This window comes from Diadema antillarum, unplaced genomic scaffold (assembly GCF_040938485.1).
Source record: "Diadema antillarum isolate AM-2024a unplaced genomic scaffold, OU_Dant_1.0 scf00000150, whole genome shotgun sequence".
NCBI classification, from domain to species: Eukaryota; Metazoa; Echinodermata; class Echinoidea; order Diadematoida; family Diadematidae; genus Diadema; species Diadema antillarum.
Genome location: NW_027271039.1, coordinates 1,118,180 through 1,133,893, shown reverse-complemented (window position 1 = coordinate 1,133,893; position 15,714 = coordinate 1,118,180). Strand labels below are relative to the sequence as shown.

Below are 15,714 nucleotides of genomic sequence, written 5' to 3'. Positions count from 1 at the left end.
AATTAAATGAATGTTTTTCGTGTGCTGTATTATTGATCCAAGAATGAAATGGCATTATGGGCGTAAAAAAAAATCAATATACACTGTATCTTTGCTGTTCTGTCATGCAGATTGATGTTTGCTGGGTAAGAAGAAATGACAATTCAATTACGCATGTCGTTCATAGATTGCATTCACTTTCCCATGCAATGTATTTTACCAGCGTACTTACAAGAAATCATGTTATATTAGATATCTATATCTGTATCTATATATTATATACTGTGTGTATATATATATATATATATATATATATATATATAGAGAGAGAGAGAGAGAGAGAGAGAGAGAGAGAGAGAATACATATAGCAATGTGTGCATAATTATATAGGTCATACGTTTATGCAACACTATTACAGGGTCAAAAGTTGAGCCGTTTTGAAAAAAAAAAAAATGTGGTACATGTATACATGTTTGTTGTACACATAGTTGACAATCTGCATCTTTTTTTTTTTGTTAAATGTACCAACAAACAAACAAACAAATAAATCACTGATCACGTTTATCATGTAATGTTGAAGAAAAAAACCCAACATACAGTGATACATGTAGTTTCAATTAAATAAAAGATAAGTGACAAAATTAGACACTATCAAAGTTTTATGTTCTCACAAAAAACAAGGATGCATTGCTTTTAATGAGGTGTCGCACGACTATAACATGATCATATCAAAGCATTATTCCTGAAAAAGACTTGGATACAAATATTGCTTTTAATTAAGGATTGCATGAATATAATGTGACTCATATCATAATTATAGGTATACATACATACATACATACATAAATGGGTGGTGAATCTGCCATGTATCAAAACAAAGTCCTTTTCCAGCGATACTATTATAGTCCTGAAACGAAATTAACTTTCAGATTTTGTTTTCGAAAAAGTTGACTTCTTTAAGGTCGTCTTTCCTTTGGTGATCTTTGAGCGCATTATGTAAATGCTGTCTTTGATATGAAATGTCAACATACATAGCTTAACAATTCAGTCACTATTACTGGTACACACATTTTCATCTGATCTCCATGTCACATTTTGGGCATGAATTTAGAAAGAGGCCAATAATTTTCATTTTCATTTATAATTATTTTTCTTTCTTTTTGGCACAGCATTATTCTAGAGTTGTGAGAAATTAAAAAAAAATGAAGTTTCTTAACACAAAGTTGATAAGATATTGCTATATTTGTAATATAATGATGTCTACTTAACAACATAACACTAAGGAGGCAGCAACACAACTGCCTTATTTAATAATACATATGTAAATTGCTTTGGAAGTCAAGTGATAAAAATAGCATTCCAACGGCTTTATTTTTGGTTTAGTTTGGCATGTGTATTACATGTTTCCAAACGTTCATTTTTATCAAAATTAGTGGCTATTCTCTCTCGGCCAACTTGGACAGCATTGTTCCCTTTTAATATCAAATATTGTTGATACAATGAAAGAATTACATGTACCGCTACTGTGCAAATGCTAGTGCTAATATAATTTAATCATTAAATAAGTTCATAATCATTTTCTTGACTATCAATCACACAAAGCACACACTACACATGAAAGACTCTTTGAATATAATGCACAGTTGTTTCCTGTATGACTTGTTTCATATACATGCCCTTCTGTCTCAATTACAGAATACAAAAAGATAATTTTCAGCGAGCAATTTCATCAATGCCACCTCTACTTCAGATGCAAGAAATGTCTCTTTTTCTTGCGATTTCTTTTGAAATTTTTCTAGCACACAGTTATCCCTTCTAGCTATGAAACACACTTGTCACTTACGGGTCTACCACTATTCTAAAGAATAATCCATTCCAGACTTGTAATATCATAAGAAAGAGAGATAAAAATTCATGCAGAACAGAGAAAAAAGAAAGAAATATGATAAATATCAGATGAGAAATGAGGAAGTTATGATATTCTGAAATTTCAAAATCTTGGGAAAACACTTCTTGACCAGTCGTTATCAATACTTAAACCAGCAAGTTGATGATGTCATGCCCTCACAATTTCTTACTCATTTCATATGCAGAAATGACAAAAAAAAATGTCATATTTAAGCTGTATAAGCATAAAACTTGCCTTACACCACCAAAAATAAAAAGGAACAAAATCAATGTTTACTCTCTATATATTCTGGTATAGAAATATGCTTTTACCTGTATCAGCATTTTTGGACATTCTGTTGGGATTTTTTTTTTTTCTCTCTCTCTCTCTTTCTCTTTCTGTTTGAATTAATGTTTTGGGGTGGATTTCCTCTTTAAATGAATTGCATTCATAAAAAGAACTTGTCGAAATTATTTGCATCATCCCTATATAAGAAACCAGCACAGCTTAAAGCCTATCATTCATAATCACACTGAAATCGGTGATAAATATGAGGATTGGTTATAACGATAAATCAAGCCTAACACCATACTTCTACAATTTCCTCACCATAACCACACATCAAATCAAGATAGCATCAACAATAATGATAACAGCTTGTTCCAATCATAGTTGTAGTAGTCCTTTGGCATTATTGGAACAGAATCAGTGGGTACTACAAATTGTATTTGGCGAGTGTCATATCAAAATCAAGTATCCAAACAACTCTTGTCTATGTATCACACATACCAAAATAGTAAAAATGCAGCTTGAATTACATATAATTTTCTTTATGATATAATACTTGAAATACATACACATGAGATACAGATTTCCATCAGAGTTTCATGTATGTCAGAGGTAAATTTCAAAATGAAACCCATATAACTGAGAGAAAATAGAACTAAGAAATTATAAAACACTAAAAGCTATTAAGAGTGAACATACAGGTGTATTCCATAAAAGTCATTTCTTTTTTAATTTTCTATTACTCTCACAAAAATACAATTACGTGGAAAACATAAGAAGCCTTAATTCATTGCCTCCTCTACCCCTGTTTCTTCTCTCTTTTTTCTGAAAACAAAGAAAAAGAATGAAAAACCTCAACTTGGTGACAACTCATGCTCTCTTCTGCCTAACAGTAGTACTGATGACACATCTAACGTGGATGACCACGGTTCTTGTTCTTCTTATTCTTGTGCTTCATCCCTTTGTTCTTCTTCCCCTTGTTCTTCCCCTTTCTCCCTCCACCGCCTGAGGAGGAAGAGGAAGAGGAGGAGGACGATGACGAAGATGATGAGGACGATGATGATGATGATGAACTTGAGCTTGATCGCCGCCGGTGCTTGTGCTTCTTGGCCTTCTTTGGTTTCTTCCCGGGGACCATCTCATCCGGAGCTCCTGACCCCTGAGGGTAATATCCACCAGCCTGCGGGGGGTACTGGGGACAAAGAGTGGGAATGTGGTACTGTGATGACATGCTGTGAATGAATATTGAATAATCTTCTACTTGCATATATCAACTACTTTTGTACAAGAATTTAAAGGAAAATGAAACCCCAAAATACATGTTGAGTGAATGCAGTAATATCAGTAGAATACAGCTGTGAAAGTTTGAGTAAATCAGAAAATCTATTCAAAACCTATATATTTTTGAAGTTTTGGTGTCAGATCATTGAGTTAGAAGACTGAATACAGATCATGACATCACAAATATATACACATGTAGCAGTACCGTACAAAAAATATAAAAAGAAATGTCAACATGTTTTCACTTTTTTCAGCATATCGAAAGAGCACAGAACTTTATCGGGAGAAAAAAACAAAACAGCATCACCGTTGACTGAGTCAATAACTTTGGGACCTGAAATTTCACTTTGTTGTGACAAATTGTTGTTATAACTGCCACACTGTGTTCGTTAAAATGGGAGTGCACTGTGTAACTAATAAACAAAAACAGTAATAATTGTGTGACAGTACTAGAGTCCTAATCATTATCGCCATAACTTTACATTATTTCATACATGAACGCTGCCTTTCAGAAACAACAAATTGATTCATACACAAAGTGATCATTAGTACTTGTGGCAGTCAATATCAAAATGCCAATTTAAACCAGCTACGGTTTGTGGAGAAAATTAGTGCGAGGATGTAACCTGTACAACATTTTTACAGACGTATTGCAGCATGGTTTTGGAGCGAAAACATATCATACTGACATACTTTTAAGTGATAGGGACCAAAGCAAGCTATCTTGAGGGAGGAGCAGGGGATAAGACGGGAAGTTGTACAGCCAGTGAGAGGGATAGAGTAAATTCTAAACATTCACATATCAAACCAAATGGAAAAAAGCTGTGGAACAAAGTGACACCCTAAACAAATAGTGGTTTTGCCCCACTTTGATACAGAAGCATTAAATGTAAAATGTCTGAAACATTAATACACAAGGAATAAAGCAAACCATTCCCCCCCCCCTCCCCAAAGTAAAAAAAAAAAAGGAGAGAAAACTAGGGCCTTAATGTCAAAAATTTGATGGATAACGAGATTATACCTGTGTGGGATAACCTTGAGGAGCCCCAGGGGTGGGATACGGCTGTCCTGGTGCCATCCCCTGTGGAGGAGGAGGTCCTGGGTTGTAGACCGGGGGAGGTGGGACCTTCACAGAATGCACGCATATAGAAAACAAATAAACAAACAAACAAACTAACAAACAAACATTAAAAAAACAAACATTAAAAACAATGTTGCCCTGATAAATGTACAGTGCTGTTTAAACATACATCACCAACTTTATTTTGAAAGCAAAATTTTATGACAAATGAAGGATTTTCTCCATTCCCCTGGATTTGATGTAGGGAAGGTGGACTGTAAATCTCAGAATGAAATAAAAATGGAGAAATTATGGTAACATTCCTATAATAATAACCATTCTTACAGATAATGAAGATTAAAATGAGATTGTGTGGTATATAGTACTGAATCATTCAGGCAGGAGGGACTGAAAAAAGAAGAAGATATATTTCAAGTTTCCATTAATAACATTAAACAAAAAAACCAAAAATATACAAAACATGTAAATAACAAGTTGATTTTCCTGCACAGGCAACTCCTATTATAATAAAGTCATGGACTCTTGATTGGCAGTTTCTTTCATTTTAGGGCAAGTCCAAGATAAGGTCCCCTCAGAAGGCTAAATTTCATCTTTGCTCAATATTGACATGTTTGGTATCATTTTGAACCTTATGAGTTGAAGTTTTGATTTCCGTGGAGGAAAAAATGATATTATGTAAATTTATGCAAATTTCAAGGGCTTCATTTGCATAAATGTGAAACACAGCGTTACGTATGGGACATTTATAAAAATTCATATTAATTCAAAGGAAAGCAAATGATATTTGATTAATATGTGGACATAAGAAGTTCATCACATAGTTTAACTTGGTATGAAAATTTAGGGATTATGCAAATGATTATGCAAATCAGCTCGTGTCCTATCATGAGATGTCCCATACGTAACAAAATGAGGTCATTTTTTTAGGTTTTTTCTGAAATTGCTTAGGTTATTTTAATGCCCTTTTGGAAACTTCTAATTTATTGTTTAGAGAAATTAAATACCTGAGAAAAAAGAAAAAAAAAGTAAAAGAATTTTTTTTTATTAGGCATTGAAATAATGTTACGTATGGGACAAATGCGTTTCGTATGGGACATCCTCATACATATTGCATGTGAATGCATGTAGCTAGCTGGGAAGGTCTCTCAGTATACAAATGGTCAATCATCCTGAAGAAAGCATCCCAACATTGTAGCTACTTTTTGAGTTACAGACACTTGAAACAATACATGAACTTGACTGAACAATTTTCAGAAAGGGGGAGGGGAAAATGGCAAAATACACAATGAAAAATCATCATTAAAGGGATGGTATAGTTTTTTTGTAGAAATGGGGATTCAGTCTTCAACATTTAAAGAGATGATTGGAAACCAAGTATATGAATTACTTATTAGAGCATAAAATCCTAAGACTAGAGGAATTCAAAGTTTATGTGATGGAGATCCAATTTGAAATGGTTGTGATATATATAATAGAAAAAAAAAGTAAAATGATTTTTTTTTTATTGCAAGTGATACACAAATTGTCCTTATTCAGTTTTCAGTAGTAGCCACAACAAAATTCATGGGTATACATACTGAGGTGTGACTCGAATCAATGACCTGACTGATAGACAGACATCATATGTCTACTCGATCACTGGGGTTCTACGCAGCAGGTATTGCTTATTTATTAAACTTAATATTTCTTGTGTCAAGTTGTTTTTTATTGAAACTAAATGGCAAACTGCCCTTCATCAATGGAAGTAAACACTTTAATAAACTATTCAATTTTTCAGTAGTAACTATTCTGATAAAAATAGGGCATACATACTCAGGTTGGTCATAAAAAATATAGAATATGATTGAATGTGATTATGATGGTAAATATCTGGGGAATATTGTTCCCTTGTCAATCTGGATCAGTATTTGAGTAATTTCAACTGATTCCACCTCAATGATTATGCAAAAACTTGTTTATGGGTATTTTGCAAAATTATTTTGCAAAATACCCATAAACATGGTTCTCCACACACTAAACGAATGGGGGACAAAGGGCATGCATACCCAGGTTGGTCATAAAAATATAAAACTATGATTGAATATGATTATGATGATGAATATTTGGGGAATATTGTTTCCTTGACAATCTGGATCAGTATTTGAGTAGTTTCAACTGATTTTACTTCAATAAATATGCAAAATACCCATAAACATGGTTCTTCACACACTAAATGAATGGGGGACAAACTGTCCCATACGTAACTGTCCCATACGTAACACGTCATGTCTGTCTTTAATTAGAACCTGTAATGAGAGCTTTTTGTCTCATGACATGAAACTTACCTGTGATAATCTTGAGTCTTGTGACTTTCATCACAGTGAGTTACAAGTTGTAGAATGATATACTTTCAGAGAGTTTTGAGGTTGAAAAAAATGTTCAAAAAAACAAAATTTTTCTGGTCCCATACGTAACAGCACTTATTTTCTCTTCTAGAATATAATTGTGAAGGTCATTTTTCTCAATTTTGAAATATTTGCTTTTAAAATTAGATAGCAAAACAGATGTATACAAGGAAAAGTAGAAATTACGCGGTGCGTAATATATGTCCCCGCCGGAAGTAGCATTTTGTAACAAAATGTGCAATTTTTATAGGTAAAAAATCAAGGTCAAAGGTCAAAGAAGTCAAAGGTCAAAATTCTGTGTAGAAGTTTTGAAGCCCTCACCTAGTGCCATCACATAAAGCAAATGGAATTGAAATTGGGTTAGAAATGGCGAAGGAGTAGCATTTTGTAGCCAATGTACAATATAGGTAAAAAATCAAGGTCAAAGGTCAAAGAAGACAAAGGTCAAAATTCTGTGTGGAAGTTTTGAAGCCCTCACCTAGTGCTATCACATAAAGCAAACGGAATCGAAATCGGGTTAGAAATGGCGAAGGAGTAGCATTTTGTAGCAAAATGCAGAATATAGGTCAAAAATCAAGGTCAAAGGTCAAAGAAGTCAAAGGTCAAAATTCTGTGTAAAAGTTTTGAAGCCCTCAACTAGTGCCATCATATAAAGCAAACGGAATCGAAATCGGGTTAGAAATGGCGAAGGAGTAGCATTTTGTAGCAAAATGTACAATATAGGTCAAAAATCAAGGTCAAAGGTCAAAGAAGTCAAAGGTCAAAATTCTGTGTAGAAGTTTTGAAGCCCTCACCTAGTGCCATCACTTAAAGCAAACGGAATCGAAATCGGGTTAGAAATGGCGAAGGAGTAGCATTTTGTAGCAAATGTACAATATAGGTCAAAGGTCAAGGTCAAAGGTCACAACTGAAATTCTGTGTAGAAGTTTTAAAGCTCCCATGTAGTGCTATCATATAAAGCAAACAGAATCAAAATTGGCTCATAAATGACAGAGAAGTAGCAAATTGAACAAATTGTAATCACACACGGACGGACGCACGGACGCACGGACGCACAGACACACACACGTACGGAGCCCGTTTCATAGTCCCCTGCTCGAACTCGTTCGGCGGGGACAATAATCATACAAAGACTTATCTGTCACATACATAATGATTTTGGGACATGAATCGTTACTCCACTGTTAAGAAAAATTCTGTTACAAGGTTCCATGTAAGGGGGGTTGAAGTCTAAGTCAAGAAGCTGTGTACATTGTGAGGTCTCTGTATGTAAAGAGTTGGGACAGGATTCCAGAGTGTCTGCTCAGTGTGAGAGAAATGTAGCACCCTCAAAGTGAATTTAAATGGTCTTCATAAAAAAGTTTCACAACTACTGCCGAGGATACAGAACTGGGCAGTATACAACTGCAATGTACCTTGCAGAAGAAAAAGAAGCAAATAATATTTGTTCAATTTCAAGACAATACATCCACTGTTATTGCAATTGCAGCATTATTGATATATTACAAACATGTACATCTACCCCATTGAGGCTGGGGTGATTTGCTATTTCCCACAGACAACTGCCCAAGCATACTTTGGATCAGTCTACAAAGGGGTAGAATACAGAATCAGTACTTATGAGATACTCACACCACCAGCTGCCGGAGGGGGTGGGTAAGCTGGGTAGGCTGCGGGTGGATAAGCCCCTGCGGCATTCGGCTGTGCTGGGGGATACTGGCCAGGGGCTGGTTGAGGAGGTGGGTATCCTCCCCCTGGATAACCATAGCCTCCATCTGGTGGGGGATAGCTCATAGTGTCTGTCTATGAGTCAATCCACAAAGAGAATCAGCTGTTCTGAGGATAAACATTACAAAAATGGCACCATGCGTTACATGTCATGTAAGGCAAATTTTTCACATACATGATAAAGGGGAAACTGGATATTACAAACACAGCTATAACGAGATATCGGTCATTACGCGGAAACTTTCCCACTCCCAAATTTCCTTCCACGCAAGTCTAAGTAAAACACTACAAAAACTATTACAGCTATTATGAAATAACCGCTATAACGAGATGAAATTTGTGACTTCCAAACAAAGAAAAACTTAATGAAACCTGCTATAGCGAGGTTAAGGGAACTCCCTTCAGGTAAAGCCTTACTTTGCCCGTGCGATCATGTTTAAAGATTGTATAGCTCGATGCGACAAAAACTGTGTCTTGTCTTCAGTGCACTCCAACTAGCACTGCATTTTGTATGTGTGTGTGTGTGTGTGTGTGTGTGCACATGTAAGTATACATTAATGCAGAGAATGTGCTAGGCGTAACTGTATGACCCTATGCATACATGACATCATCATGACGTATAGCAGGTGTGACGTAGTGATTGGCTTTCTACCAAGGAATTCTCCATCTTCAAACACGCAGGCATAATGTACACAATACAGAATGTGTCACATAAAGACACAGCATTATGCAGAACATGTTTGAGCTTTCCACACACAACACACACTTGCCATAAGCACATACCGATCCACAGATGACCGTGACACGATTGCAAACTATACATTTACAAATTTGAACATCCATTAAAGATTGATAAGAAACGCACTCTTGATATTGAATTTCATTGGCGAAAAACATTTTCGTACTCATGAAGGTGAGTAATTCCTTCAAACACATTACTGTCCCAGGTTATCAGTATTAATTGAAACGTGATGTGTACAAACTATAGCTGTTAGTCCCACATGTGCAAATTAATGTCATAATGTCATGCCTTTTTTCATGCCTACTGATATGATGAGAGCACTATATTTACAAGGAAAAAGACTCGGTCCCGAAGATCTCATCATATCGAGTTTCCCCTGTATACATGTGTAATGCATCTTCAATAAGAATCAAGTTATTGTTAACAAAGATATCTACAGTACCGTAGATATGTGTAAGAGAAAGAGAAATTTAACAGAAACATCATGACAAATAGTGCATTGCAATATTTTTTTTTTCTAGAAGCTTCAATTTTGAGAGAAATAAGCGCAAAACCACAATGTGATCAACAAACATGAAACAACATCACGCGTGTGCATAGAAGAGACATCTCCTTCACACTAACAAATTTCACATGTTTCAGGTGGAAATCTAAATTTTCTTTCATTTCTAAGATTGACTCTCTAGGTCATTGCAATTTTACAGGTCTACCTACATTACATGGGCTGTGGGTCATATCTGTTCAAACTTATGGGCTGCTAACACCCATTTTCTGAATATGTGACCTTGCACAACGAAACCAACAAAAAGTTGCCAGACATGGATTTTTAGTTAAGGGCAGATCCACAAAGAGCAGACTCTAAGCTTTAAAATGTATCTCTAAATATTGGAGAGAAAGCACACACTCTGGAAAAGTGTGAAAGAGACTCTGAAGTACAAGGTCTATTCACGAACCTAATCTTTACTAAGATGTGCTACCTGTGCAATGAATGGGAAAAAAGCAGAACAGGATTGTACAAATTGTAAACCACTGTGGCAAAAACAACAAGGAAAAGTAGAAATTACGCGGTGCGTAACATATGTCCCTGCCGGAAGTAGCATTTTGTAACAAAATGTGCAATATAGGTAAAAAATCAAGGTCAAAGGTCAAAGAAGTCAAAGGTCAAAATTCTGTGTAGAAGTTTTGAAGCCCTCACCTAGTGCCATCACATAAAGCAAATGGAATCGAAATTGGGTTAAAAATGGCGAAGGAGTAGCATTTTGTAGCCAATGTATAGGTAAAAAATCAAGGTCAAAGGTCAAAGAAGACAAAGGTCAAAATTCTGTGTAGATGTTTTGAAGCCCTCACCTAGTGCTATCACATAAAGCAAACGGAATCGAAATCGGGTTAGAAATGGCGAAGGAGTAGCATTCTGTAGCAAAATGCACAATATAGGTCAAAAATCAAGGTCAAAGGTCAAAGAAGTCAAAGGTCAAAATTCTGTGTAGAAGTTTTGAAGCCCTCAACTAGTGCCATCATATAAAGCAAACGGAATCGAAATCGGGTTAAAAATGGCGAAGGAGTAGCATTTCGTAGCAAAATGTACAATATAGGTCAAAAATCAAGGTCAAAGGTCAAAGAAGTCAAAGGTCAAAATTCTGTGTAGAAGTTTTGAAGCCGTCACCTAGTGCTATCACATAAAGCAAACGGAATCGAAATCGGGTTAGAAATGGCGAAGGAGTAGCATTTTGTAGCAAAATGTACAATATAGGTCAAAAAATCAAGGTCAAAGGTCAAAGAAGTCAAAGGTCAAAATTCTGTGTAGAAGTTTTGAAGCCCTCACCTAGTGCCATCACATAAAGCAAACGGAATCGAAATCGGGTTAGAAATGGCGAAGGAGTAGCATTTTGTAGCAAAATGTACAATACAGGTCAAAAATCAAGGTCAAAGGTCAAAGAAGTCAAAGGTCAAAATTCTGTGTAGAAGTTTTGAAGCCCTCACCTAGTGCCATCACATGAAGCAAACGGAATCGAAATCGGGTTAGAAATGGCGAAGGAGTAGCATTTTGTAGCAAAATGTACAATATAGGTCAAAGGTCAAGGTCAAAGGTCACGACTGAAATTCTGTGTAGAAGTTTCAAAGCTCCCATGTAGTGCTATCATATAAAGCAAACAGAATCAAAATTGGCTCATAAATGACAGAGAAGTAGCAAATTGAAGATTTTGATCACACACGGACGCACACACGGACACACGGACGGACGGACGGACGGACGGACGGACGGACGGACACACGGACACACACACGTACGGAGCCCGTTTCATAGTCCCCTGCTCGAACTCGTTCGGCGGGGACAATAAAGAGATTATCGGACTAAAGCTGAAATTGAGCATGCTCTATCAACACATTCTGTCCATAATTAAAGGACAAGTTCACCTTCATAAACATAGGGATTGAGAAAATGTAGCAATATTAGTAGAACACATCATTGAAAGTTTGAGGAAAATCGGTCAATCCGTTCAAAAGTTATGAATATTTGAAGTTTTTGTGCAGTAACCGCTGGATGAGAAGACTACTGCAGTGCACGATGTCACATGCGTACAACAATATGTGACCGTGCACCTCAAAACGAACATAAAGTCGCACACACTGATTTTGCGTGAGGACTGAAAAAAAGTGAAATGGGTCAATCTAGCCGAACTTGCCTTTTTCATATTTTCTGAAAGAGCGGGTCTTCTTTTACGTTATGCTAAAATTTGGCATCATAAAACGGGCAGGAAAGTGTGTTTTTTTAGCAGTGTATCTCGAACATTTTTGGTAGAATAGTGTGATTAGGTGAGTCTTTAGAATCCCTTTTTCATTTCTGAAAAACCTTGTCCACACTCTTCACTTACAACTCTGATAACTTTTGAAAGGATAGTGCTACTGCTTTGAAAGTTGGCATTAATTATGGACAGAATGTGTTGATAAGGCATGCTTAATTTCAGTTTAATCTGATAATCCCTTCATTGTTGTTACTCTCGTGGTCTACTTCCTGTTTTTTTGTCCCATTCATCGCACAGCCAGCACGGTTTGGTATTAAGATTAAGCGCTTGAATAGACATTGTACTTCAGAGCCTCTTTTCTCAGTTCACACTTTTCCTGAGTTTGTGCTTTCTTTCCAATATTTATATAGGTTAGGGGAATCCATTTGATTTGAGTTATACATCGTTTTAAAGCTTAAAGTCTGCTCTTTCAGAATATGGTCTTAACTAAAAATTCATGTCTGGCGACTTTTTGTTTGTTTTGAGGTGCAGGGTCACATATAAGGAAAATAAAAAGAGAATTTCACAAAATTTCATCTTTTGAAAAAAGTACACATTCCCTTGACTCGTTACCGACATACAGTGTGTATGTCATGGGTAATATTATTCCCCCTACCTTTAGAAAGAGGCAAGTCAAATGCTCTTTTATTATGTGAAAAAAATGAAAATATGTTGAATTTTCTTTACATTTTCTTTATACTGTTGTACTCATATGACATCACAAGCTGTAGTAGTCTCCTCGTCCAGCAGTTCCAACACAAAAAATTTAAAAATTCATAACTTTTGCATCGATTGTCCAATTTTCCTCAAACTTTCACTGATGTGTTCTACTAATATTGCTGCATTTTCTCAATCTTTATGTTTATGAAGGTGAACTTGTCCTGTAATGTCAACTTTCAAAGCAGTAGCATTATTCTTTCAAAGTTATTAGAGTTGAAAGTGAAGAGTATGCAAAGGATTTTCAAGAAATGAAAAAGGAGCCTCTGAGACCAACTGATCACACTACGTCCCTATCCAAAAAAAAAAAAAAAAAAACCAACAACAAAATTGTAGAATAACTGCAGAAAACCTACTTTCCCATTCATTTTGTGATCCCAAACTCAAGAATGATGTAGAAGTACATTGTAGAGCTCTTTCAGAAAGTATGGAAAACTAAATATTGACTTGCTTGACCCATTTCACCTTGAATCCACATGTAATATCAAGGAGCGCAATTTTTTTTTTTTTTTGTGATGCATGGTGACATATTTATACCCTCCCGTTCCTACACTTGAAATAACTTGGATTTTCTTGGTATCAGCGTGTAGATAAAATAGTAATCATCATTAAATCTAATGACCTCTTAGTGGGGAGGTGCATGGGTGGCGTACACTCGAAAGTAACAGCTGAGTGCACTCGTTCTTCCACTGCCTGTGTACTGACACAGAGATCAGTGATTAAGCTGTACAAAATTCATTAGCACCAGGGATTCTCTAGTATATATCTGGCTCAGGCCAGTCTTCCCATCCGATGATATCCACATGCTACCAGTTATCTGGAAGGGGGGGGGGGGGGGGTTAATGCTGAACTGAAATGTGATGTACATGTAGCATTTCACACTACTGGTTGTACACAGCAGTACCAGTGTAACATGATGCCTATTGATGGTTTTACCCTCTACTGATACTAGTGATAGTCAACAGTGAGTGTCCATAATGTGAGCAGATAGCAGGATCATACACTGCCTTAACCGCACCAGCGACCCAATGTTATGTTACATGTGGTACAGCCCCCCGCACCGCACTGGGATTACACTCACTGCCTGGCAGCCGCTATGGATGGTTGACTAATTATCATGGTTATGTGGTGTAGGCCTACATTTGTATATGCACCATAGTCAGGACAGAGGCTACAAATGTAGCTACCACATTTAAATTTACTGGGGTCTCAGCCATAATGATAGGATTAGAATGCAGAAGTGATTTTGCATATATGCCTACACACAGTAACCTGTCGATACTGGTGGGGCCAGGCCACACGCGCCATGCCATGGGCCTCGGGGCGCCTATCTATCTAGATAATCTACGTAAAGTTACGTACAATGTGCAGAAACGGGATAAACACTGACTTACTGACGTAGATCCCTACGCGTGGGACCATTGTATTGGTCAACTACACGCAACACATCAAATATGTAATGGATGTCACCACAGCACACAGCAGCAGCACTAGCAAGGTACAAACTTAGACTGTAATAAAGTTGATTTCCTCAAAGACAAAAGATGGGGCATTGCTATGAAAACATAATCATTGATATGACATACGGTATCTCACCTCTACTTGCTTTCCTTCACCAACTTTCTGGATGTACACTGATTTATGGAGATGACGTTCGCTACCGTCGAATAAGGTGGGTCACATCGATCGTCGGGGTGCTGCGTACCAGCAGCTGCAGACTGGAGATCCTCCGTGGCACCTTCAGTAAGGTCAGTAGGATGGGATGGGGGTTACGTAACTGTACAGTGTCACCAGTGGGTCAGTAATGTTGTACCAAGGAGGTACTAGGTCTAGTACCTCCTTGGTTGTACGTTGTACGTTGCTCGAACACAATTATGTACACTGTACTGAGTGTACTCTCTTTTACATTAGCAACCGTATAGCCCGACGATCGAGCTAGAGTGCTGTTGACCCAGTGACCGAGCGGCTCCGTCGATTTCAAGAGTGTTGAGAGTCTGTTGAGACGTTTTGAGGGAGGGCGCGTTTGCGATCAGCCGAGTCATCAACGTCATCGTCGCATTCGGCAGGCCTTATAAAATTCACCCAACAGTGTTTGTATAGTATTAGTTGAGACCTGGGACCGTTTCATGAAACCTTTTGTCGGTGATTTACACTGGCAACCGTTAAAAGCTACTGAAATCCTTGCGTCTGATTGGCTGATAGCAAATTTGTCGGTGAAAACCTCCGACGAACTCGTTGATGAAACGCCCCCCCGGGGGGGGGGGGGGGGTGTTTCATCAACGTTTGTCAGCGCTGACAACTGTCAGCGCTGACAATTTCAGCAAAATCCTCGGTTTTGATTGGATGAGATGCTCTGGTCACTGACTGTTCCTATGGTGATTGTCAGCGATGACAACTTTTTGCGCTGACAACCGGCGTTGATGAAACACCCCCCCCCCCTCCCTGATTTGAGGTTTCTAACATTATGGTGAGATATCAGATACCTCTTATGAAATAGGCCTACGAAGTATGAAAGAGCATGTAATATTCCAAGATGGATTCGCACGTTTATTATCTTGATGATAGGTCTATGGTTTTTGAAGTGGCTGAGATATCTAAAACAACGCAATCCTTATAAAAGGTCAGAAGTGGAGTACTTTTTTTTTATTAGGATAGCTTTGTCATAAACTCTTTAGGCCCTACTTTGTTTTCGGATACAGTTCCAAAACCGATTTTCATCTAATGCAATTTAAATTCCTCGTAAAATGGTGTGTATGCTCTGTATCATTTCTATAAGTGGTTTCTTGGTGATCTCGCGAATAGTTATACAAGCCCAATCCTCATCTCCACCAATAGGGGCCTA

At 37.2% G+C, this 15,714-nt stretch overlaps 1 protein-coding gene across 2 annotated transcripts; it reads right to left on the bottom strand.

The window, feature by feature from the left end:
* Nucleotides 1–666: 666 nt before the first annotated feature.
* Nucleotides 667–14,791, bottom strand: LOC139721796 (uncharacterized). 2 transcript variants are annotated; one of them, XM_071633119.1, is made up of 4 exons: nt 14,469–14,791; nt 8,535–8,738; nt 4,459–4,563; nt 667–3,348 (listed from the first exon to the last, which is right to left on the bottom strand). In XM_071633119.1, exons 2-4 carry the CDS (start codon nt 8,694–8,696, stop codon nt 3,067–3,069), a joined length of 549 nt encoding a protein of 182 aa, XP_071489220.1. In that variant the 5' UTR covers nt 8,697–8,738; nt 14,469–14,791; the 3' UTR covers nt 667–3,066. The 2 variants fall into 2 exon arrangements, with proteins under 2 accessions (XP_071489220.1, XP_071489222.1); XM_071633121.1 differs by having other exon boundaries at nt 8,535–8,733.
* Nucleotides 14,792–15,714: the final 923 nt, after the last annotated feature.